We start from the raw sequence: 26,476 nt of genomic DNA, 5'->3' as shown, positions 1-26,476 counted from the left end.
AAACGACGCGCACGTAATCAAGAAAGTCGCACAAAATTAAACAAATTTAAGCAACACCACTAGACAGCGGTCAGGTAAAGGGAGGCACTAGACTAGGGGAAATTTCCTGATTAGCTGAACTTTTCATCGGATTCTTCCAAACAAAAGTTGTCTTTAAACGTATTTCCCGCTGAAGAAAACAAGATAAAATGAAGAAAATGAAGGTTACAGTTACTTTTCAGTAGTGTTATTGGTCGACCTTTTATATCATCAATTGTATTAGATGAGTTATCGATCGTGATATCAAAAATCATTAATGGATTATTCTTAAGGATTGGGCGTGGCAAGCAAAGATTTCTTAAGGGTCCCGCCTAAAAATCACTTATTCTCATCAAAATGTGCATTGATAAAATTAGGCATGATCCAAGATGTTATCTTTTTAAGTGTCTGAGAACATGCTCAGCAATTTGCCAAATTAGGAAGATCGTAGGATTGAGCACTCCCAAATGAAAGCCTGAATCTCCGCCATTGTGACGTTGTTCCAGATTTGTATGTAATAAATAATTAGTTTTCGAAAAAATTAGTTTTTTGAAGTATTCGTTTTAAAGTATATGGTAGTTAAAACTTTGTCTGTCCATGAGTGGAAGCCATTTTACACAAAATCATTCAAATAGTCTTGTCACAAAAAAGTATAACCACAGATTAAAGAGCTCAGAACACAATAAGCGATATATCGTCTTTTCTACATAGGAAACCATCCATAAGAAACTCAAGGCTCATACTTTAAAAAACTAAGTGAAATATTAAAAACTAACGGCGATGACAAATTGCTACAAAAAGTTTGACATAAACAGCAAAAAAATCGCAACTCAGGCTCTAAGAAGTTTAACTACCAGAAAATCATTTCATCGGGCGACTTGTTTATACTGTTAAGAAATATGAAGTGAATGGCAGTTATGTTATTTCATGTAGCTTACTCAGATAGATTCGAGGGGATTGTCAGCATACAAACTACTTTTTCCTCTTACAAATTTACAAAGTCATTACTAGGCCAGCAAAATTCCTGCCTTTTTTTATTTCAAACGTATCTACATGAAACTTAAAACTAAAAATCAATTTTTTACTTCAACATCTCTTTTTTTTATGCTATGAACACGTAAAGATTGATGCTTACAAGCTATAAAAATTTTCACTGTGTCAAAATTCGTGCTTTGATTAAAATCTTATCACCATAATTTTATTAATAACAATTAGAAAAAATCGCCTAAATCATCGATAAGATGGTAGCTTGAAATAAAATCTGTTTTCCAGCAACAGGGAATTACTGTTTTGTTGCTGCAAAGAAAATTCACAGTTCGTGAAATTCATTGTCTTGAAACGCCCGTCTGTGTTTCTTCAGCTGACGTCTTCTAGTCATTCTTGATAGTATTTCGTTGATACTTCTTCTTGACTTTTGTCGAGTCAAGCCATTTTGAGACCCTGCAGCAACCTTCTTTTGTATTTGGTTTGCACTTCTGCTATCTTCGAAAGAAAAATCAACAGAATCTGTTAATGGCCTGTCCTTTCTTATTTTATCCACTTCTCTTGGTCTCACAACAGTCTGGACATATTCGTATAAGTCTTTAGAGTAAGGGTATCCTATACTTAATGGTCGTTCGGAGACATTTCCAGTTGATTCCGCAATGTCACTCAAAGCTGCGTTGTGTTTATGCCGCCCTGTTTGGCTTCTTGAAATTTGCCTTCCTTTCCGTCTGCTTTGTTTCCTGGGAAGAAGATCTGTGAAAGAGTGTACCTCATCCAAATCACCTCCCCGTTGTTCAAAAAGGGACGGCCTCTGTTCATGCCTACTTGTTATCTGGTGAACCCCACGCAAAGGTGATTTAGTTCTTTTCTTTGGCCTATCCTTTAGTACAAATGAATCATCAAAATTGGGATCTGCGTTTGTTATAGTTGTTTGTAACGACCCATCTTTTAACCACTTCATTAATAGCTTCTCGGGGGCTTTAACGACTCCGTTGATTTTCACTGGAACTTGATCCTCCGATAAAGCATTATAAGAGTCATCCTTGTGTAAAAAGTCTTTGCTGCCGTATCTTGGCATTCTTGGAGGATGCTCTCCGACCGAAGTGACGTCTGTATAGTAGTCACTTAAGTAATCGAAGCTTGGCCTTAAATTAGATTTTGGCATAAGACTTTCAAAGCTTTTTATTCGTTCATAACTTTGATCAGGCTCAACACGTTTCGACTCCCTGCGTAGTGTACGGATCGGAATAACTTGCCGTTTTCTCGAACCACTTATCGATCTGCGTTTTAGGCCATTTCTGGACTCCAGGGGAACTGAATATTTCAATGGGCTTGCTACAGACTGGGTGCTTTTTCGAGGATAAGGTCTTTCAAAATGATCTTTCGTGTGCCTGATTTTAGGAAGTCGTGATAAGCGTTTTGGTATATGTATAATTGTCTTTGTTGGCCTTTTTTCTATGACCCGAGTTGCTGGTCTGGTTCTGAGCCACCTAGGCCCCCGTTCTTTAATCATAGCTGGAGGTGAATATGGTGGTGGTGCTTCACTGGGAGAGATTATCGGTGTAGAAGGTAATCTTAACAATGGTGCTGATAGAGGTTGCTGGAATTGAGGAAGGATGCCTGATTCTATAGGATTCTCATTAACTGGGTTTATCGACGGCTCGTTAGGTACTGGGGCAGGAGCTGCTTCAAAACCTGTATTGCTAATTGCCTGCAACCCATCTTCGTGGATTAAAGGCCTTTCAGAATAAGATGGACCTTGTGCCATTGGTGCAATTGCAGCAGCAGTCTGAGGATCCTCTTCAACTGATGTCACAGATGAAGAAGGCGAAATTAGATAGCTTGGTCGATGACGGGTGTTTGGAGAGTATGTCGCTGTCATTGGTTGCTCTGGCGATGAAGGTCTAGGCAAAGAAGCTGCAACAGGCATTGCCAGTCCGTCAGTTGTATCAGGTGGGGCTTCCTGCGCTAAAGAAGCAGCACTTTGAAGAATCTGTTCTTCTATCGGCTTGGTTCCAGTTGAATCGGATGGCGGATCTCCTGCTTGCGGTCTTTTCGCTGCTTTCATCCACAGCGGCTTACTTCTTGTTTTGTATAGTGAAGGCACAGATGAATTTCTAGCAGTTGCGTCTATGTCTGCATACATTTCTTCAAATGGATCTTTAGAAGAACCATTATCAGACAAAGCATTAGCAGCAACTGCTGCAGTACTTGGGTCTTCTGCTTGCGCGACGTCAGCAGCTACTGGCATCATTATTTCTTCTTGTATTGGTTTTGCTGCTGCTGCGGCAGAAAATAAATCACCCGACTTCTTTGCTCCTCCACAGCATGTCTGGCGACAGGCCCCGCACCAGTAGAACAGAAAGCAGCAACAGATGACAAGAAATGCAAGGATGATAAAGGGAAGCACATACCATAACCAATCATCAAACGTCCGTGCTTTTGCAGCCCCTGGGGTGTTTACCATTATTGGAATCAGAGGTACAAAAGTCTTGTTGCAGCTACTGCTATTTCCTGCGACTGCATCCATGATGCCAAAGTCTGCAAACTGAGAAACGAAGCTTTTTCTCGAGGTACCATTTTTGAGAAACACGACATCAGACAACTGACCCGTGTGCTCAAGAAGACATGATTCATTACTATATGAGGAGTTTGTAAACAACACGGCAGTATTTGAGATATTATGTGTTTGGTTTACAATCCCATAAAGTCGTAGCTGGTCTTGCGTGTCGTTGAAAGCGTTCACAAGCCTTTTAAAGAAGACATATTGTGTTGTCACATTTCCTGTCCAATTCAAATAGTTGAGAGTAGACTCCAACTGTATAACATAACAACAAGAAACCGCCCCCACAACAGTGACGGTTAAAATGTCGTATACTTTGATGCCGCATGAATCAGTCGCCACTAGTCTAAAATACTGCTCACTTTTGAAATTAGATCTTTCAGTTTCAAGAACTGATACATAAATTCTTTGCTCGGTCTCATCAAACTGAAGCCATTTGTATTCTATGGCAGTATTATCCATGTTAGTCAGCTTGACCTTCAGAAAGCCATCCTCTTTATCGTAGACTATATCATTTGGAATGTCATACATCAATGGGCGTCCAATGTAGACTGTTAATGAACCTACACTGTTGATGATCTTGGGTGATGAATTTTTGCCAGAGAAGCAGAAATGATATGGTGTAGGCATAATGCTACTTGTAGCTAAAACCAAGGAAGACACCACTGTTGGGTAAATTGCATACGTTAGTGGGGCCATTTGGCAGTGACTTGCGTAGTAGTCGGAGACTTCCGTGATCATGAAATCTGGGCCTAATGCTTGTCTGAACTGTTGTGTTGCAATGTTATCACGAAGAAAGATGACTTTTCGCAATTCTTTAACCGACGTTTCGTGACACGCGCCATCGGAAAAATTACAGTTTGTAATGCACAGTTTGATGCTTCTTGGATATATTTCCGTAAGACTGTAATTTCTAGCTACTATGAATTGGCCCTGAGATGAATTAGTAAGAAACCTTTCGATTCTCTGTAAAATGTCAATTACAACATCGATATCCACCTGGGGTACCTGAGAATATTGTCTCAAAACAAGACAGATATGATATGTAAAATTTTGCGTCCTTTCAGGTACATTTATGGCAACAGTCGATCTTGTTTTCTCACCGCTTGAATCTACTGCTTCCAATGAGTAATTTGAGAAGATGTTTTGTTTCATATCGTCAATACCTGGGTAGAGAGCATAAATAGTATTAGTTGCTTTATTCAGCTGCACAAAATCGGATTTCTGAATTGGGCTGCCATTGGCTTTTACGAGTTTTATGCTCTTCATTATCTCTACGCCATCTTCCGCATCTGTGAATGTATTGTTTGGAAGTTTGTAGTACAAAGCTTCACATATTGTTATATTTAGCTGGAGTGAAGAAAATTTTGATGACGGTGCTGTATTTGCGGTGGTATTCTTACAGGACTCAGTCAGAGTCATGTCGACTTTGATGACAGAGAATTCTGGATAAACGCATTGTCTGTAGGTTGAATTTGACGATACTCGATTCAAGAATTCAATGGTGAGTGCCTTGTCACACTGATCTTGAGAATAGGTACAGTTATAAAATATCGATATATTGATTTGCATTGTAGTCCTTTCTATAACCTTATAGTTTGCAAGGGCGATGTCTTGCTGTGATATGTTTAGACATTTTGCAGAATTGATCAGGAACGCTCTTTGGATCACGATAGATGTAGCAGTGTCAAGAAGAGGTGTTTCAACGAGCAAATTGACAAGGCTTCTATTTGGTGTATTGCCGCTCATGTTGACTGTGATTGGCAGTGATGCTACAGCCCCATTACTGTCCTGTGCCTCTAGTCTAAAGATGTACCCATTCGATGGTCTCTTTGATATTACGTCATAAGTTGGTATTCCGTAGATTGTCTTCATACGTAGATCAAGCTGTATCCAGCTGTCTAACTGAAGATATTTGCCATCTGATGATTTCAAGAACAGCACCAGTGATGAGGCATTACCATCTTCAGGGTCTATAAAGGTAGCGTCAGGTATACTAAGCTCAAGCCTTGCACAAACAGACACATTCAGCAACGGAAATGGCTTGTCAGACGTAGGTGGGTGATTGGAAATATTTCTACAAGGATAGGACCTCGTTTCTATAATTTTGAAAATTGCATTATTCGGCTGCATTGCAGTTTCCAGCGCTTGTGTTGGTTGTCCGTTCCTTCCTATCAGGGTCTTTGACATCATATCTATTGTTTGATTGGAGCATTCACTAGGATCACTTAGAAAGCTGCAATTTGTAAATTCCAACATGCTCATTTGACTTGCATCAAACTGCTTTCTGAAGGAAATAAACGTGATTTGAAAAAAAGAAATGTTTTGCAACAACAGTGAAAGCTTGTCACGAACAGTGAGAAGTATTTTAGCGTCGGGCGTGTTTTTTAGATATTGGCTCTTGAAAAATATTGTTTGTGTATAATTTGGTTTTGCCCTGTTCCCAATGATTGTTATATTCAATTTTGCATCTTTGACTCTTCCTTTATCGTCTTTTGCTCTAAGTATAAACGTGTATCCTTCAGCTGGTTGGGTCTTAAGCCGCATTTGCGTAGGTACACCATAAATCACATTTTGATTTTCTTCCAACTGAACCCAGGAATTCAAGCTCAATGCATTTCCACTGGAATCAAGCAGCTTGTATTGTGCCTTTTCTGAGAAATTCATGGCACTTTTGATGATTCCACTTGTTGTCTTGGCGAAAAGTCTGGTGCAGAGCGGAACAACGATTTCAATATTGGTTGAATTCTCCTCTGGTTTTTTATACTTACATTGACTGGTGTTATTTACAACGAGCCCCAAGAGGAAAAGATCTGGTAACATGGCTCGTACTAAGCCGTACGTCGGAACTCCATTCCCCAAAGCTAGTGCATTTGTAACGAATTGTTGATGAGTTGAATTGCAGATACGTAAAGTAGAGCAAGGAGTTATTATCAATTTCACTGTCTCAGGATAGACTCTTGACCTATTGTAGTTAACAACAACAAAATCACTGGACGAACTGTTGAGATAATCTGCAATGGGTATCTTGATCGCCTCAAGCAGTCTGACGTCATTCATATCAATCGATTTATAACTGATCATGGTCAAACTGATCGTAAAATTAATTTGAACTGCTCTTATATTCGAATGTTGGAGCACTACGTCCAGGCTTTTGATAACTTGCTTGTCGAATATTGCATTCAGCTGCAGAACTGTATTCGGTTTGTTTTTCAATTCATTGTATACTGGCATGGCTACGATGTTGTCCTTCTCTAACATTATCCAGTTCAGTTGCCTGCCATCTGATGATACAAGCTCAAACGCAAGCTCCTGTCTTTTCTGCTTCTGGTCTAAGCTGATCACCGCAGATCTGTACAATGACTCATTCAAAGTATAGTTCAGTTTATTGCAAAGGGTAATATTGAGTACAATGGCTGATGACGATGGTGTTTTGCATATTTCGGTTTCGGAAATTGTTACAGATTCTAGCCTGATATTTGGAAGCAAAAAATTATTCAACTCTGGTTTGATTGTATTGTTTGTTATAATCTTTTGTTTGATGTCTTGGGCAAGGCTGTCGTTACATACTTTATCAAAAGCAGAACAATCCGTCCACATGACGCTCACATGATCACCTTGTCTTCTGTAATCATAGGATAAAAAGCTTATGCTTGAACGATGCAAAAAAATACTCAGTTTATATCTTAAGTCTTCAATAACACTTGAAAGACACGTTCTGTTTGTCATTCGTACAAGGAATGTTACTGCAAATGTCGTGAACCTTGGCCTTTTGCTTGTTGTAAAGACGACATTAGTTGTTGCTGACAAACCACTCTTGTCCGTTGCTCTTAGCAACAGTATCTGCGTAGCATTCCAATGTGTTGCGACTATGGTCCCAAATATTTCTTGGCTTGTTTGATTCAACTGCACCGTATCGTTGCAATTTAAAGGGTTTCTCTCAATGGAGAGAAGTTCAAGTGTCAGTTTATCAGCGCCTCCATCTTCTTTGTCATGAAATACATCACTTGGGATTTTATAGCGAAATCCATCGCAGTAGCTTACCGAAATGTTCAGCGATCTCATGGGGGTTGGGGGAGAGTTTCGACTCCCGATAACTGACGAGGATACCATGGGTGTAAGAGTTGCTGCTTTTGCAAAATCGGTTGTTTGTACCACTGGAACAGAATATGTCGATGAATCAAGTATTGGCAGCGACTGAAGCGAGAGAAGTGGTGACATCGTAGTGAAGCAAAGAACTGACATTGCCTTACTCACGCTTTGTACTTGGAAGTAAGGCCTAAATGCAACTGTAAAGCTTGGATTAACAATATCATTTGCCGTAACGATTCTTGAGAAGTACGCATCGAATACATTTGTGTTACACCCTAAGCTTGCGAGTGTACAATTGTACCAAGTCACGTTTACTACTTTTGGTGAGGTATTGCTTTGTCTGCTTTGCAAAATCGCAATGCTATTGTTTGTTGCATCTCCGAAATATAAACTCAATCGACTTCTAATGAACGTGATAGCATCAACAAAAGTGGCAGCCATTGGAGATGTTTCTTCAAAGGAAACAGTGATGTTGTGAAGCGCAGGAGGGGCCTCGCTAGATATCTTTAATACAAGTGGTGTCTCTGCATATTGATTTCTTCTGTTTGTAGCTCTTATGATGAACTGATATCCATTAACTGGTTGATCTTTCAAAAGCGCCTGCGTTGCGTGAGCAATTAATGTCTGCGAATCTGATACAAACTTTGCCCAATAGTTGAGAGGGATCGTTGAATGATCTTGAAGCAAGGCTGTGAGCGTCAAATTTCTAGTGCTGCCATCATAACTATCGTAAAAAGTGTTTTCCGGTATTTGAAAGCTGAGTGGACTGCACATATTCAAGGTTAAGGGTGCCAAAGGAGTCTGCACTTTAAGAACTGAAGGGATACTTGAAGTTGCCAGACTCGCCGTAGAGGCGCCTGAAGGTCTCAGCAGTTCCGTGTTTATTGTATTCGTGAGATAAGAAGCTTGAACAAATGCAGTTGGTCTTATAATCAAGGTTGTTGGCAAATCTGACTGGGTAAGGATTTGCGTGTAAGTTGTGCCATATGTTGTCTGGGGAGTTCTGATGTCAGTGCAGCCTCCGTTATTAAGAATTCTTGCTTGTGTTACAAGGATATTTGGTGCCAGTGCTGTTATAAATTCAAAGTTTAAAATTGTTCCCGAGAAAAGAAGTTTGCTTGAGATTGCTTTGAAAGTAGACTGGTCACATGAATCGATTAGAGAACAGGTACTCCATGTAAATTCAATTCTTGGTCGATTGGTACCGTACTTTGTGTATTTAGTAAATACTAGGCCAGATTCAGATGGCTTTCCTATATAAGCTTTGATTTTAGTGGAGATTTCAAGCATCAATTGAACATTGTCTTTGTATGTACCGTATACATCTGCTTCCGTGACGAAGCCACTATAAACAGCATTATACGGCGGGTAGAGATTCAAAAGGACAAGAGCTTCTGCACTACTACCTCGGCTGTTTCTTGCAATGAGTCTAAATCGTAGTTTGCTTGAATCTTGCAATACTTCATCTTGCACTGCATATCCAGTTATCATAAGTTTGGTATGGTCATAACTCAGCCAGGCATTTTGATTTACAAGACTGCTATTGTCATCATGAATCGATACTGTTAGATTACGCGTGTAGCCTTCCACAGGGTCGTAGAAAACATCTTCAGGAATCTCATATACAAACTGACTGCAAAGTGAAATATTTATAGCCAGAATGCTTTTTAGAACTTTAATGGGATTTTTGAAAACAACAGAGCTTGCTAACTGACTGTAGAATGAAGTTTGAGTTGGAACAATTGTACTTTGGATAGGACAATCGATTGACGAGGGCGGTATCAACGTGCTTGAAACGAGACTAAACTCCGGTATCATTGCGGCCACAAACTGTGGTTTCAAGTCAGGCATAGTTGAAAAGATCTTATCTCGTATGAAAAGCATTAACGATGAGTTACATATATCAACATTGCAAAGGCTTATTGTAAACGTGGCTTGAATTGAGGATAATCTGTCAAATTTCAAAAATTGCACCAAACTGGCATCTGGATGAGCCATGTATTTCTGAAACTTCTGTATCCATACCATCTGGATATCAACATTTCTTTGTGCTGAGAGAGTGTAGATATAAGTGTGGAACGTAAGGGAGTAGCCAGTCTGGTTATTCGAAGATTCGGTAGCGTTAAATGCAAGCTCTTTTGCGGTGACCAAGTTTTTCGAGTCTTGGCAGTAGATCGAAAATTCTTCCTTCAGTTGTCCGTTAGGTGTTAAATCTGACAACTTAAGTACCCCGTAAATGGTCCGATTTGCTCTGTTAAAATTCAGAAGCGAAGATTCTGAAAGCTGGGTTCCATTTTTGTAGGCAACTGAAAGGATAACATTGTTAAAGCCATCCTCTCTATCAAAGCACATGGCATCAGGTAATTTCAACGAGAATGGCCTACAGGAACTAATCATCAAAGTAGGAAGTCTTTTTACAAACATCGGTGCAGTGTTCAGTGTGGATACCGTTGAACTGAAAAGGAGGGATGTAAATGCCATTGATGGAGGGATGATTGACGCTGTTGTTGACATTGCTTTTGCTAAAGATGAGCATGACACAATGCTTTGAATGTTTATCTGTCTTACTATAAAGGCAGGCCCTAGGGCGATCACAAGATCTGGATTCAAGACTGTTTCGGTGATTAACAATTTGTTTTTTAATAAAGTGAAAGCAGTGTCATTGCACCAATCACCTTGGTCGCAGATAGTCCAAGAGATCTTCAAAGACTGATTTCCTGTTCTGCTTTGAGAAAGAAGCTGCACTGGAACACCAATATACGAAACAAGTTTCCTACTGAACTGTTCTAATATTTCAACAATTGGTGTCCCTTTTGAAGAATAATCAGTTCCTAGAGTGTCGACTGAAAACATTACCGGATTTACAAGCCGTTGCACTTTGAAATGAAGAGTTTGGGATGCCGTCAACCCTCCTTTGTCAGTAGCTTTTAGAATGAACTGAAAATCCTGGGCTCCATCCTTCGTATAAACAGCTTTCAAAACTCTCGTTCTTTGGTCGAACGTGACCCATGAATCATTAGAAAGTCTTGTGCCATTAAAATGAGTTACAGACAGGCGCAGATGTTGGGTAAGACCGTCTTCCACGTCGTAAAAAGCTCTTTCTGGCACGACGTAAACAAATACGTTGCAAGCATCAATGTTCAGAGTGCCGATGTTTTGTAAGATAAGTGGTGGCTGGTTTTTTGGAACAACATGGACGCTGCTTGTCACTGGAATATAGGTTGTTGCTTGTGTCAAAGAAGGAGTCAACGTGTATGAGGTACAAATTCCCACGTGTTCCACACTAACGTCTGTTAGGACGATTTCAGGGCTGAAGGCAACAACAAACTCTGAGTTGATAATACCAGGAGCGATGAGTAATTTTGATAACAGGTCATCCAGCTCAGATTTCTGACAAGGATCTTCGGATACAAAGCAGAAGCTAAACGTGAATATAACCCGAGATGGCATTGAAATTGATCTTGAATAGTTGGTAAATGAGATAATTTCAGTGCTATTTGATTGGAAATACTTTTTCATTTTGTTCCATATCAAAATCCTAATGTCAACATTTGTAACTGTTTCACTGACGTAAGCAGCAGCTGTTACTTTGATTTGATGATTTGGATTGGGTTTTGGTTTCGTAACCACGAAAGTTATGTTTGCTTTTGTTGTTAGTTTCCTTTGATTTGTCGCAGTTACGAGAAAATACGTGGTTTCATAAGAAGAGAGATCATTTAGTGTTGGGTAGGCAATAATTGTCTGTGTTTTTGTGTCAAATCTCAGCCAATACTGACTGGGTAGTGAGGATCCATTAATCTGAAGAAGATCTATAGACATATTTTTTGAAGTTCCACCATAACCATCAGAAAACATTTTCTCAGGAATTTGTAACTGTAATGGTGCACACCAACTAATATTCAGTTGGTTTAAAGGCTCTTGTAGCAATGGTGGCAGTAAGGGAGGCAGGGAAGGGCTTGGAGAAATTGTCATAGTCGAGACTGTACTCAATTGCTCTGTTGTATTACATGGAGGAAGTCTTCTAACATTGAATTGCTGTATGGTATAATGAGGCAACATTGCACTTTTGAAATTGTCCGTTACCGTACCAGAGGTGTCAATCACTTTGCTCAACATGGCAGATAGGCCTGCAATGGGACATGGACTGTAGGCTATGCTGCAGTTGCTCCATTCAATGGTAGCACTGTTGCCTGCTTGAGATCTCTGGTAGGAAATGATGTTGATACTGTTTGTGTTTGAATCTTTGAAGAACTCTAATATCTTTGTGCTTATCAATAGCTGCTCATTCACGTCTGGGATAGAATTATCAAATATTCTGTTCACACGCATAGTGATCACGTGGTTATATCTCAGTGGAATATCAGGAATGGTTATTGTAAAGTCCGTGCTAACTTCGAGGCCTTGCTTGTCAGTTGCAACCAAGTAAAACCTGTATCCGCCAGATGGTTTTTTAAAGAAGTCGCTTATTTTAAGGATTCCGTACAAAACTTTGGATGTGTCGCTGTACTGAAGCCACGATGAAGCACCAATAGTTATCCTTTCATGTGTCTGGAGGCGAATTTTCAAACTTCGTGTGTCACCATCTTCGTCGTCACGAAAAAGATCATTTGGAATTGTGTAAGAAAATCGCGAACAAAAATAAGCAAACAGTGGCAGTATCTGACTTGTTACTTTTGGAGGAGTGTTCGTGTTAATAATTGAGCTGATATAAAGGGAAATTGGCAAAGGAAACGAAGAGCTTGGCGTTATATGAAAAACTGGAGTGATTGTGCTGCTAATGAAATAGGTGCTGTTGTCACAACTGTTTACTTTTTCGCTCGTAGAGGCAAACACGATAAAAGTTGGAGACATCGCAGCGATAAAGTTTGGATTTGGTTGACTATTAGGAACGTTGAGCAAGGACAGAAAGCTCTTCAGCATGGTTCTATTGCATGCTGTACCATTGATCTTATTATAGGACCAAGCAATTGTCGTTTGCCCGATGTTGCTAGTGGTGTGTTGCAAAGAAATAATGGAGAAGTCTGTCGAATCTGATGGAATGATATAGTTGCTAATCAATCGCAAGAAATCGGATGAAATTTTAAGATGTGGTGTCATTTGGTTGTAGAAGGTGTTTGCAGAGGTGGTAACAATGGTTCCTGGTCTGTTTTGATTTGCTTCAGCTCTGATTGTTAAAGGAATGGATGTTTTGAGATTCCTAGAGTTTGTTGCTGTCAAAGTATAGTGAAAATCCTTGAAAAAAGATCCCTGCAGCACGCTCTCAAAGAATATCCCTGCTACTACTTGGTGGCTCGTGTTGAATTGGGCAGGTGAAGAATAGGTAATTGGCGAGCCATCACTTTCTGAGACTGAAAGAAGCAAGGCGTGCGTGTCACCATCTATTTTATCTATGAACGTATGACGTGGGATTTTATATGAAAATGGTAGGCCAGTAGTGACGTTTACGATGGGCAGTCTAATCGAATATTGTGGTGCATTGCTGTCAGTCGGTGTTGGGAAAATCATGGCCGACGTTGTTATGTTGCGGATACATTGACCATAATATGAAATCTTTGCATCAATCAGAACGATATTTGGGAGCAGTTTAGTGATAAGATTTGGATGGACGGTGTTGTTGGATGAAAACATTTTTGATTCGAGATTTCTTAGAAGTGAGATATCACAATCATTCGCAACGAGTCTCGTATCCGTCCACAGAGTAATAAACTGGCTGCCTCCATTCGCATGGTGTTGGAAAGAGATAATCTTTATCGTATCGTTCGACGTAATCTTAAAATAACCTCGCAACTGGTGTACCATAAAGTTTTGCAGCTGTACATCGTTCCAGTGGTTGATATTGTATTCTCTGCCACTGAATGTTACAACAATGCCATTACCGATTGATTGGTATTGGCTTTGGATGGTAATAATTTGCACAGTCGAGTATCCCAATGAGTTTGTTGCCCTTAAGATAAGTGTAAAATTCTGATATGGACGAACTGATTGTTGATTTGCTGGTAAAAGGCCGTATAAAGTTTGCGATACCGTATCAAATTGTACCCATGAGCCATGAATCAAAGCATTACCGTTAGAAAACGCAACTTGCAGTCTGAGTTTTGTTGTATCGCCATCACTCGCGTCGTAAAACGTCTGTACAGGAATTCTGAATGAGAAATACAGTCCTGTTTTGATGTTAATGAGTGGTACTTGATTAATAGTGACTGGAAACAAGCCTCCTGGTGTCGGAGAAGGGCCTATTGACTGGCTTTGCAGGTTGGAACAGCTACCATACCTGACAATATCAATTCTATCAGCAACGATCTCTGGAACAAGGGCAGCAGTGAGATCCTGATTGATCAAGCTACCTTCAGTTTGAAGCAACGGAATGACACGTTGAAGGCCAATACAGTTACTTGTCGTTATTGACGTGTTTGTGTAAACAAACGAGAAAATCTTCTGCTGCCCTGTCAAAAGTCTGGTGAAGCTTTTAACTTCGATTGTATCGTTCTTTTTGTCTTTGACATAGCCACGTAATTTGTTCAATGCAGAATCCAAAATAGCAATGTCATTTACAGTTGATTGGCTGTTGTCTCTTCCACTAATGGAGAAAAGTGCACCAAAAGAGATGGTTTCTCTATATCCCTTCAAACTCATAGTAAGATATGTGCTATATCCTCGTGAATTAGTGGCTATAAGAAGGTAGGTAAAAGACATTGGATTGACACTTGTGAACACATTAGTTGTCAGAATGCCAAAAATTATCTGGGTATTAATATGAAACTGTATCCAAGAACTTGTGGATAAAGAAATGTTTGCTGCCGTTCGTAGCTGCAGGCGTAGATTTCTCGTGGACCCATCTAGGACGTCATAGAAAGTGTTAGTTGGAATTTGATAATTGAGAGTTTGTGTTGTATAGACAACGATTTCAGGAATCGGGCTGCTTATTATTGGTGACAACGAATGCACAGGTGTTGGAGTGGCAAGTGAAATGATTGAGGACAAGGGAGCTAGACAAGCGCCAACTTTCTCGATTTTGAGATCGTATAAACTGTATTGTGGCTTGAGTTTTTCAGTGAAGCTTGGGTTTGGCTTCCCGTCATCGGTAATGAGCTTTCGTGTCAGCGATTCAATAACGCCAGATGGACAACCAGGCCCACTTATAGTGCAGTTTGTCCATCCAAATGTCACTGTCTCTTCTGCATGACTGCTTGTATGGTTTCTATTAAAGTCTAGTACATTTACAGTCGTGAAATAGTTATCATTGAAAAACCGAATGACTTTGTAGGCAAGAAAAATGACTTCGTTTACATATGGCTTGCCTTGTTCTTCGAATGAGTTCACTGTTAGCACTACTTTGAAGAAGACGGTCGGAGGTGAATGGGGTATTTTTATGCTAAAAGGGGCATCTGCTGACAAACCCGTTGAATCTGTTGCGCGAACTTTGTAATGAAAAAACTTTTCAGAATCCGCAAAGACACTGTCACTTACTTTCAAATATCCATACAGTGTTTGCAAGCTACCATCCAGCTGTAGCCACGAGTTGAGGCTGACCGACGTGCCGTTCATATGCAAAATTGTCAATGTCAGATTACGTGTGTTACCCTCTTCTTTGTCTAGGAAGACCTTTTCTGGTATTGCGTAAACAAATAAGGAGCAATAGCTTGCATTGAAACTCGGCAGTGACTGGTTAACTATTGGCGGGTTTCCCACTGCAGCATTTCTTCGATATCTAGGCCTGTTTGCTTTTGTAGGAGTTGAATGCTGTGGTAGAATAATGTTTTCTATAAGCCAGGCATAGGTATTGTTCAAACTGTAATCAGAACAAAATCCCCTCCGTTCCTCGTGTGCACTTACGAGACGAAGTTCAGGCTCAAAAGCCCGCTTGAAATCAGCTGTCGGCGAGGCATCGATGTCAAATATATTGGTTGACATGTAATGCATTAGTTTTTCGGAGCATAATGGATAACCCATAGTAATATTACTCCAGACTAACTTCAAAGTGTCACCTTCAAGCTTGTGCCAAATAGGAAAAACTAGCGTAATTGCACTGTCTCCAAAGAAATCTGCAATGTCCCGCAAAGCTGTTTCTAATACATCTAACTTCTTCCGGATATGCTTGGATGTGTGTTGCAACTCAATAAAAATCTTGTAGTTCCATTCTTTTCTTTTTTGGTAGCTTGGTTTCATTGACTTTTCAAATGAAGGAAGGGGATCATACATCACATACCCCAATGGCTTTTTTAACGGCTGCAAAGCATCCTTCATAACTACTTTTTCATTACTCCAAGGCTGGTTCTTTGTAGCCATGCCATTAAATCTCATCGGGTAATTCGGCAATGTTTTGGTATGCTGCTTCGAGGTTGATGCATTGATCAGAAGCATTGATGGCTTAATCAGGATTTGGTGATCATTTAAACTAGAGACATCAGGGCTAAGCGCTTCTTCATTGCTATTATGGATCCTTCGTTCAGATATCGGGTGGCAAACATTCGTGACAGCAAACCAGAGGAGGCCTGCTGCAAACAGCAGCTTTCTAATCTTCATGTTACAATGCCTTGATAAACTTTGTGTAATTTCTTTTACTCATCTTCAAATCAGCTTCAAAGTCTTTTCGATGGTAGCTATGAAATTAAGATTAAAATCAAAAGTTTATTCCAGGCTGTTAATTTACTTGAAAATGTCTATATGCATTGAAATTCTAACATTATTTAGAAAAATTCAAAGTATTAAACTCAAGTTTACATACTAGGATGAAGTTTCAAGCTAAATTAGATTTTTGCAGTGGGTGTTTGAAATTCCATTTATTGCGTTTGGAAACAAGAAGTATACATCCCAGGTTGCATTCACTCGCTAATTCAATTCAATTCAGGTAGATTATTCTAGACAGGTATAGCAGAATGCTTGCTCATTTCTTATCAATGTTTGTTTTCAACTATCTTTCAGGTCCATGGGCGACACCAGTAATGTTGTTCTACGAAATATTTTCTGCTACAATATTGGAACAGGTTACCAAAAAGAAGGCCTTGCTTGATCAACTTTCTTCAGATAGTATTTGATGGGTGCTTTACTTTAGCTGAATCAATTGTGTTGTGCTTATCGAATTTTTTGGGAAATGTATATGTTAAGGCAAGACAGTATGGTACCTGAACTTCAGACAACAGTAGTATTCAATAAACATTTTAACTCAAATTTCAAATGACGTGACGTGACAGAATAATGTGACTTTAAGAATATACAAGATTTTAATCTTATTCTTTTTCGTGCAAATAACTCCCCCTTTGATTTCCCACTATTCTATGGCATTGAGGCTATTTTTCTCACCACTCAAAAATCCATAAGACACTCTGCTTAATGTCGGAACATTGTCATTGATATCAATTGATTGCTTTTCTTTCGAGCCTTAGTTTTGTATCAGACTCAGAGTTTTTTATAGAACTCCTTAACATGCATTATGTTTGTTTCCCTAGAAATTTCTTTTTAGAACTTTCTAACTTTTAAGGTATCAGCTCTGATACTCTACTCTTAAAGAAATAAAGGAACTAGTCACAAGCAAATTGATTAATAAGATCGAATAAAGCTTAACAGACTAAGGGATAATCTGAATAACACATTTGATTTTAGGCTTAGAATAAAGTATTTTTGTTTAGGCTTTGGCATTATGTAATATGCAATTAGAAGTATCCAAACATGAAGCCAAAACATGAGGGATTTTTTCAGTAATGCTCATTTTGGCATATAGGCTTTCGAGACTCTCTGGATTCTCACTTGAAACTCAAAACCTGTCTTTAAAATGGCTCCTTCTGTTGATAAGAGCATAAAGATAAGCAAAAAGTAAAGATAAACAAGATATGTACAATAGCTGCAATAACACGCATAGCTCCAATCAGCATATTATCAGCAATGTTACAGCAAAGCAAAAAGAACAAGTCTTTATTTACGCGTTCAGCTTATAACGTTGTGCACAGCAACAAACTTACCACATCAGATGCACAGTTTTGTCAGTCAAACTTCTGTTGCTCCTTGCAAAACAAGCTGTTTATCTTTCTCGCCTCCATGCAAATGATGCGAAAATCTTCAACATATGCCAGCTAAAAGAGCTACGTGTTTTGAGAAATATTACATCTCACTTTTTTGTCGTTAAAAGCACAACACAAGACGCTTACAAACACCTGTTAAAGCAAATTCCACCACTGGCTTGCTGCTTGTAAAAAGAGGAAGACTAGCTTTTCTCGAGAATCGCTAACTTTTTAGCATATCAGTTTCTGTTATTCCCAGTTTTATTGACTCAATACTCGCTTGGCTTTCTGAATAATTCATCTAGATGTTATCACCCATTGCTGTAAGCTGCTATTTCTGTGACTCAAATAGTCTGAAGTTGTGAATTGCATATTTGTTATTACTAAGACGGGGGCATCTTTTCGTCCAGCTTTGCCAAAATGGTATGATTCACCATAGAGATGATTCACCATCTCTTCGTGGAGATCGGCTTACTTCGACAAGCACACATCAGCCAAGATATCCATGAATCAGCAAAAAAATTTCGTGTAGTTTTTATGCCTTTATTTCTTTAAATTTCAAACTCAATGATAGGATCGTTTTCTAAAAGAAAAACTCCATACCAAGGGAGAGTGTGCAGAGTCATGCAATCGAAATCATTTTCATTTTTATAGTAAATGCTAGCTAGGCGTTTGAAAAATGGTCTTATGGCTACCAACATATATTCAAAATTGAATTACTTCATGACGTCATTCTCACACCAGACACTGCTTTCAATCGAAGTTTGTTCAAATTCCAGTCAAGCTTTTTAAACCAAATCACCCGTTTTCAGACAGCTAAACATCAAAAAATGAGCTATTTTTGCAGCTTGATATAAATTACTTCTGAGTTCTAGACTAGAACAATTTCACTCGCCCGGAGCCTCTACTCTGCCCAAAAATTAGCAGTAGCATCCAATTGGCCGCAGCCAACGTAATTTTCTTACAATTAAAGGTGCTTAGTAAAAACAGCATAGCTTTTATGTTGAGCTTCTTTTAGCCTAAAACAAGTGATTTTATATTGACGATTTCTTAACAACGTCCTTTCTGCTCGACAGTGACCCGAGAAACTATATAGATGATTAACGATTGGGATGTACATTCTTCAAACATGGGATATTTTTATGCAAATCACAGGAGTCTTTCTCTCCTCCTTTTCTCTCTTGTAATGACTTTTTGGATTCTCAGACTTGTTGAGCTAAACATGTATTCATAACCAGACTTGAGCCTTCTCTCCCCCAGAAAGCCTTATCATTCAGATCTTTTCATGAATCAGCGTCTTCTGTTATCAATGTTGTTACCACCTCCAACTTTGATCTTGACAGCGTAGTTTTGACATACCAGCCACCAGTTCATACAGTGGTATACTAATGTGCGTCTTATTATTTCTGCTGGTACTACTTGTGGTTTGTTTTCATTTAGAATCACGTGTTTAAGATCCATTGACTATTGACCATGGCGGACAACCGCAGCAACTGTCATTACATTTCTTGGTATTAAGATACCTTTCAGCTTCGTCATGACTCATTTTACCAATTGTTTACCATAATACTTGGTTTCGAAAGTATTGATTACTAATAAAGTCAGTGGGGGTCCTACCTTTTCACAACTCAATGCCAACTGTCATTATTTGGCAAATAGGCAAATATTCGCTAAAAAGCCTTTCCCCTCGAAAATACCAATTTAAAGGGCCCATGATGTTTCTGCCTATCAGCTTGAAATTTAAATCCAGGATTCTGGAAGGTATAAAGCACCGTTTACATGAAATTTCTGGATTTTATATTAAAGCATTGGAGCACTCGAATCATGAAGGGCTTCGAAAATTTTTTTGGTACAATTTCATGCTCATTTTAGCTTGCAATGTTGGAAAATTCATCCATCATTTATACAGAAGTTCCTTTTCTTGTCGAAACAGTTTGACAGAATTTTGACAAAGCTGAAGACAGAACTGTCTCTAGACATATATATATAATCAATGGTGATTGATATCAACTTATTTGAAACCTATTGCCTGTCCAGGGCAATAATAGCGAAACAAATTGATGAAGTTGATGAATATATTTTTAAGAATTTTTCAATTTGACCACAAAAACAGTAAGAATATGGTTAAATGATGAAATATCTCTCAATTTGGAAGATAAATTAATTGCAATTTTCATGAAAAAAATACCTGAAATAAAATAAAGAAGTTTTAAGAGTTGCTGAAGATGGGTCACATCAAACATTTATATATAAGAAGTTTGAATATGGCTTTGAAAAAGCAAACATTTGAGTAAACTAAAGCTTTTCGTCTGACACCCTTCAGAGCTTAGAACGTCAGAACATAGATCGAAAAAGGGGCGTTTTTTGATTAACTGAGAAAATAGTAAGTGTAGAATGATTAATGTTTTGCCCTGTTTTTCAAAGGATTACGTTATATGAAATTTTTTGAATAAGAACAAGCATTTTTTCAGACCTTCACCAGTTTCTTATCAAAGGGGTTATCTCTTTTGAAAATCAGGATCTGTGTTTCTTAAAATTGTATTTCTTATATGCGGGACACTTCACTACTGTAATAGTTTGAATGAAATATATCGAGGAGAGAGAAGGTTAAGAACTTGACACACTTCCAATTGCCAAGTAGCTAATTTTTTCTGATTTTGTTTAAATTTGTAATATCGTTTTTGTATAAAAACAAGCCCAGGCCGAAGGTTCGTGACGTGGGAAGGATTTAAAAACGAAACACGCTACAAAGCGCCGTGCAAAGTCCATGATTGCCTTAAATTTAGGAGCAAGGGCGTTTTCAGGATTGAAAGCAGGGCCCATGTTGTGGCGTAGTGAAAGCAGGGGCCCGGAGCCCCCTCCCCCCAGCGGCGGCCCTGAGATGGGCAAAGCTGCTACGAGGGTCGATGTTGAATTTCCTTGCTTCTCAAAGAAAGGGTGATAGCACACACGTGGTTGATTGTTCAAGACCAACCTTAGTTCCATGTGGTTACAGCGGAAGAAAGAGGCCTGGATTCAATAACATTGAATTACCATTCTGGTCTTGTTTATGCAGTTGTGCTGTGCTGGAAAACTTCGCATGATTGGGTAAATTTTGTAACCAGACGTGGCTCTCAGGCAGTTGATTTCTGTAAAACAGGTTTCTGGCATCATCTTCATCGAATCAAAACATTTGCAGTCTAGAAAGTCAAACGGAAAGGAATAACTTCCAACACTTACCCTCCAGCCCAATATTGAAAGGCGATTTCGTTGCTTCACTGCCGATAGTAACAATTATCAAATATGGATGGAGGAGGTGGAGCACCTCCATTTGATCCTTGCGAATGTATTTTTAGTCATGAAGGAGCGATGCGAAGGCTGATCTCACTGGTAACTTTTTAATTACTTCTCACTTATCGAGTTTATATTTCGATGTTTCCAACAGTGTGGCTTCGTGGATGGGCAGCTTGGCCTAGCGTCTGTTTACGTATCGAATGAAGAAAAAAAAATTGGAAGGATGGCTGGAAACAAATAATTTTGGAAATTTGATTGACTTCCTTACCCCAGATTTTTTAGTTGATTTTTGGTTGTAAAAATAAATTTCTCGCGTTTTATTTGAAAGTGTATACCTACCAGAAAAAAATTATCTTACACATAAATATCCGAATTAATCCTGTGTATCTCGTGTAACGTTTTAAATTTCAACTGGAATTTCTCGTTAGCTCGAGTATGAGCCTTTCCTATATTCATCGGGGTACAATTTTACATTCATGTTACATCCTTTGAATTTTGTAATAGAATTAGCTTGTTAACGCTAAACAATTTGAACCTCAGAAATTTTTGTAGCCTAGATAATTTTCTGAGGTTCAAATTGTTTGCATCATGCTTAAAATTTTGTTTTAGGTTATCTTATTTAGAAAATACCGTATCAGTAAGCTTGATGCGTTTCATAAGTGGCAAATCTCATCATATCAGTTGTCAAACAATGTGTTTAATAATGCTTTAAAAATTTTATATCTTGTCTATTCTTGTTTAGCTGAGAGGTTCGCAAAGCTATTGCACTGAAGAGCAATGTTTTACAGATGGTGAGCTTATATTTTCTAGTTTTTAATTTCTGTAAGTAATTTTGATCTTTCTCTATCGGGATCATTCAAGGAAGAGACAAATACCTTTGAATAACTAATAATTATTGAAACTTGTGTCCACATTTATGGAGTTTCATACATTTAAGAGAGGAGGAGAAATGGGAAGTAAATCAAGTGAAACAAAATAAATATATGTATGTTTCTGTCAAATTCATTGAAAAAATATTGTACAGAATGAGACCAAGTTTTTGTGTGCCTTTCCTTTTTCTGTATTTTAAAGCTAACCAAGCAAGCCAGTAACTTGAATACAACAGAACATTCTCCAGACTTAAAGCACCTTGAAGGAGGAAGAAGGATTTTTCATAAAATTATATTATATCATATGTTTTTAATGACCTTTGCAGCACCAAATTTGCAAGCATCTAATGATGGTGGGAATATGATGATGTTTGTAATGGTGGCCTGGGTCATTGCAGCTGTACTCCTTTATCTTCTAAGGTATGTATGGTATAGAACGATGCAATATGTATGATATGATATCTTTGCATAATATGATACTTTATATAAAAATACAGTTTAAAGGGCATATGGAATATAATATGAAATACAGGGCAATTTTCAGCAGGTATTGAAGAAAAATAAAAAGGGATGATATTCTCTAGACAAAACCTCAAATCCACAAACGAGTCTAAAGATTCATATGTTCCCATTTTTAAGAAGTTAAGAAGGCTGAATAGGATTTTTAAAGGTATTATGAGTTATCTATTGTGCAAGTATTAATTTGATCTTTTGTATCTTCCCTTACTGTTGAGCTAAATTTGCTCAAAAGGTGCCATATTATTTCATTCTGAACTTCTGGCATCCTTTGTTATTTCTTTTTGATTCAGTACATCTCAATGCACAAACTTGAACATGAATTTGTTGAGATTTACTTAATCATTTAAAATGTGTGATGATAGCTTGAAGCTCGTCTTCTTTCTCCTTTGATTCTTGACACAGACAGCTTTTCAGCTGATTAAATAAAGTCGATTTCCCAATTGAAGTCTTAGTAGCATCCACAAAAACAAATTAACTTCTGCATATGATTCGACCCCTTTACTTTTTCTTTAGGCCTGCCAGTATGAGAGGAGGATCAGAGAAACCAAATCCTAACAATGTAAGTGTATTGCTTTTTGTTATTGTTTTCATTTTTTCCATATTGTATTTTTGTAAACACAAAAGTACTCACAGACTAAGCAAACAACACCAGGCTATGTTTATTAGAAAGTATCCCAGAGGCTCTCTCCCACCAGTTGAGAAATATTGTATTCTTGAAAATTACAGAAGCTGTTCTTGACAATTACAGAAGCTTAGTCTAAAACTTTCCCACAAAAGAATAGCCTGACATGTATGACCAGATTACAAAAAATGCCAGCCAGTACATATTTACAAAAACAAGGCCCAAGAACAACATAATTTGGCCATTGGACAGCATAGCATACCATTACAAAAGTTCTAGAATGAATAGACAATAGACAAGAATCTTGAAGATAACCTTACTTTCACATTTAGGTGCTTTGGAAGCTTCCTAAGTTGAAAGAAATCCTTTATGTGTCAGCTTAATGTGCTTTTATCCTTCTAAATCATTTTATTCACGTACATGGACATAAATCTTTGTCATCTTTTTGGTAATTCTTATTTCATGATAGCTGTATACTCAGAATGGTTGATGTAGATTGCTCTATGATTGGTTTCCTGGTTCTCTTGTTCCCTAGCAACATAATTCGTACCTGTTATATCTGTAACATAGTAAAAACGTAACACAGCAACGCGACAAGAATGGACAACAACAGACACACAAAAATCAGTAATGGCTAATATTTGGCCCCGGCATACAGGGCTTCATCAGAGCAAAAAATATCTGTAACCTCTAGCTTGATAAAGCAAGGTTTTTTAAACATACGTGGAACTAAGTCTGGCGTATTGTTGACAATGTAAAATTCTATATGCAGCAAATTACTGAACAGATTCAAGGAAATCAATTTTGCAACTGATTAAAAAACCTTATCGAAGTCCAAGAGATTTTCTGGCTTTGATTTTATCACCAAGACACTCTTCGATATCAATTTATTTTAAAGAATTACACAAGTTAGCCAATGTTTAATTGATGGGGATGACCTGTGATGCCTAATAAAATTTTTATGAAATGAAATGAAATGAAATGAAATGAAATGTAAAAACAATAATCTGATTTAAACTTGGCTATTGCGCAACGCGATTTTCAGTATCTATAGCCATAGAAACTATTTTTTAGCGGTAAACCCGCAAGCTTGTAGTCTGCAAATTATGACAATAGGCCTAAATTGCTTTATTGGGATAATCTCAATTATTAAGTAGGGAAGCTGGAGGGTGTCGAGGCTTTTAGAAGAACTGGGAGACGAATGCCCTAGCTAAACACTTTATTAGCCCTCCAATCAATAGGTGATCTGCTTCCTACTTCCTGAGTTGCAAAGCAAGAAAACAATACAGAATGGATTAGATTTCTTTGCACTTTCGTCTGTCGATTCGTGATGCAGAAGCTGCCACGAAAAGACGCCTTTAGGGTCTCAAAGTATTTTGAGATTAAGCGGGATAGACCTAGCTTTAGATCATAAGGTACAAAAAACCGGCAATGGATAGAAGTAATATCCAATTTATTTTCGATAAGGCCAATTGTCCAATAAGCTAGCATTAGAGAACCTTTCTATAGATGTTGTAGACGCTATGCGCTGTTGTAGAGAGCGGGGTAACAGCTTTGTTTTTCTCTGCTTGCTCGTTGTATATAAGCTAATTAATGCAGCTTTGAATTCCTTAAAACTTGACGTTGCTAATTTATGCAACAAGGTATCATTGCTGTATATTTTGTTAAGTCGGGGAGGTAAACACTGATTTGAACTTTTTTGTCAAACATATTTTCGGCTTATAGCTCATTGTTCAAATAACATGGTTTGATAACGTTAAAAATTTGACCATACAGTTTTCTTATATTTTGTCTTTATAAAGATGTTGTTTCTGCTACTTTAAGTTACGAAGTTTCTTCTTTCAGGGCGATCGTGAGGAACAGCCCCCTGCCCCCACTGCATGAACAGCCAGGAAATGTTGCTTCAGATCACCAGAACTGAAGTTCTTCGAATCTTCATATCAATGTATTTCACTTATATTTCTTGTATATTTTATGTATGTAGATGTAAAAAGTATCTTTAATACTGGGGATTGGTCTTAGTGTAGAATAACAGTTATAGTATGGCATTTCGTAAAAGGACGGAATTAGGGTTAACATTTGATTTTCAAAAAAGCCAAGTCAAATTTATTATGAATATTGAAATGAATTCAGTACAAAAGAAAGATCTATTATGAAAATTCATCAATGCACTCTCTTGCCTTGAAATAAAAATCCTAGATGTAGTGATTGCAGTTCTGGAGTGGTTCGGAAAACATAACTACAGTCTTCCTAAACGTAAATCAATAAAACTCTTCTATAAAAGATCGGGGGTTTATTAAGATTTAAGAAATTGCTAATGTCAGAGTTGTAGGTTGGGGGTCGTTGGTTAAGAACTACCCTTCCTTTGACTCGTGTTACCCCTTTAACATATCACGTGAATTTCTTTTGAAATTCGTGGAAATTATTTGAAGGAAATTTTTAGAATTTGTGCCTCACACTTGGTCCTTAAAATCTCTGACCAATCATACCGACCCAATACCTCATACTCTCTTGATTCAATGCTTATCTCCATGTGTTTTTGAAATATTTACACGAGAGAATCAACTAAGAACTAGGGTCCATTCTGAACAATTTGTATGATTCGCCTGCCGAAGAAATTGGATGAACCTTACTGAAAGTTCTAGATGAAATTTCATTACCAAAAATTGATGTATTTGATTATCAAAATGTGAGGGGGCACCTTCGAATGACAGTAACAGATTTTTGTTACCAAGTCCAAATGTATGCATTTAAAATAACTTGTCTTTGATAGATGGATGAAACTAATTATGCACAGAAAAAAACACGTCTTCTTTTTTATGTTCGATAGAATCGCTGTTATGTAAATGCTTTTACATGAAATAAAAACACGACAAGCATTTTTAATGGAGGCCTGAATTTTACTAGCTGAAATAATTTCTGAGGTTTTGGCCGGAAAATATTCTTCTCCTAAAAAGTGCTTTTTTTATCTTACTGGCAGTTTATGTTTTACATTTTTTCTTATGCACAAAGATATAGAATTGGAACTAAGAATGGAATGGTTCTGCCTTTTGTAAGGTTTTTTGTGCATTGTGTTTAAAGTGATGCAATGACGTAAAGGTTTAGTTAAGTGTACACTACTTCTTATAAGAGCACACTTAATAAGAACACCGAGGTTCAGCTTCAATGAACACCGATGCAAAGGCTCAGATGCGTTATTAGAAAAAACAATGTTTTCTTTGAAAGTTTCTTTCTGTTAACAAAACAGGTATGACTTTATCACATATGACAAAACAACACTATAGTATGTAATTATAGAAAATTCAATGTTGAAATATGAACAACGTTAAGAATTTGAGACTATTTAGCCTTGGCAAAAGTTAACTGGTGCTTATATAAAAAGTGTGTACTACTGAATAATAGGGATTGACCGAAGAGTATTATCCTTGGTAGATGAGTTGGCAGCCTAATTGTGAAGGCCATGGGCTTTGGCCATATGAATGACGTAAGGGTTGCGGATGGTAAATTTGACAGTTGTCTCTATGTTTCAACTTATGTCCGA

At 38.0% G+C, this 26,476-nt stretch overlaps 2 protein-coding genes across 2 annotated transcripts; one reads left to right on the top strand and one right to left on the bottom strand.

The window, feature by feature from the left end:
- Positions 1-545: 545 nt before the first annotated feature.
- LOC135683247 (uncharacterized) lies at positions 546-19,592 on the bottom strand. Its single transcript, XM_065198457.2, has 2 exons — positions 17,614-19,592; positions 546-16,257 (listed from the first exon to the last, which is right to left on the bottom strand). The coding sequence occupies exon 2, from the start codon at positions 16,178-16,180 to the stop codon at positions 1,328-1,330; it is 14,853 nt and encodes a 4,950-aa protein (XP_065054529.2). The 5' UTR covers positions 16,181-16,257; positions 17,614-19,592; the 3' UTR covers positions 546-1,327.
- Positions 19,593-20,660: 1,068 nt separating this feature from the next.
- On the top strand, positions 20,661-25,721 carry LOC135683215 (small integral membrane protein 14). Its single transcript, XM_065198416.2, has 5 exons — positions 20,661-21,021; positions 21,668-21,716; positions 22,121-22,214; positions 22,827-22,872; positions 24,781-25,721. The coding sequence occupies exons 1-5, from the start codon at positions 20,935-20,937 to the stop codon at positions 24,817-24,819; spliced, it is 315 nt and encodes a 104-aa protein (XP_065054488.2). The 5' UTR covers positions 20,661-20,934; the 3' UTR covers positions 24,820-25,721.
- The last annotated feature ends 755 nt before the right edge of the window (positions 25,722-26,476 follow it).

Source organism: Rhopilema esculentum, chromosome 7, assembly GCF_057945365.1.
Source record: "Rhopilema esculentum isolate cy_ngs chromosome 7, ASM5794536v1, whole genome shotgun sequence".
Classification (NCBI taxonomy): domain Eukaryota; kingdom Metazoa; phylum Cnidaria; class Scyphozoa; order Rhizostomeae; family Rhizostomatidae; genus Rhopilema; species Rhopilema esculentum.
Note: the sequence above shows the minus strand (reverse complement) of the source record. Positions and strands in the feature narration are given on the sequence as shown.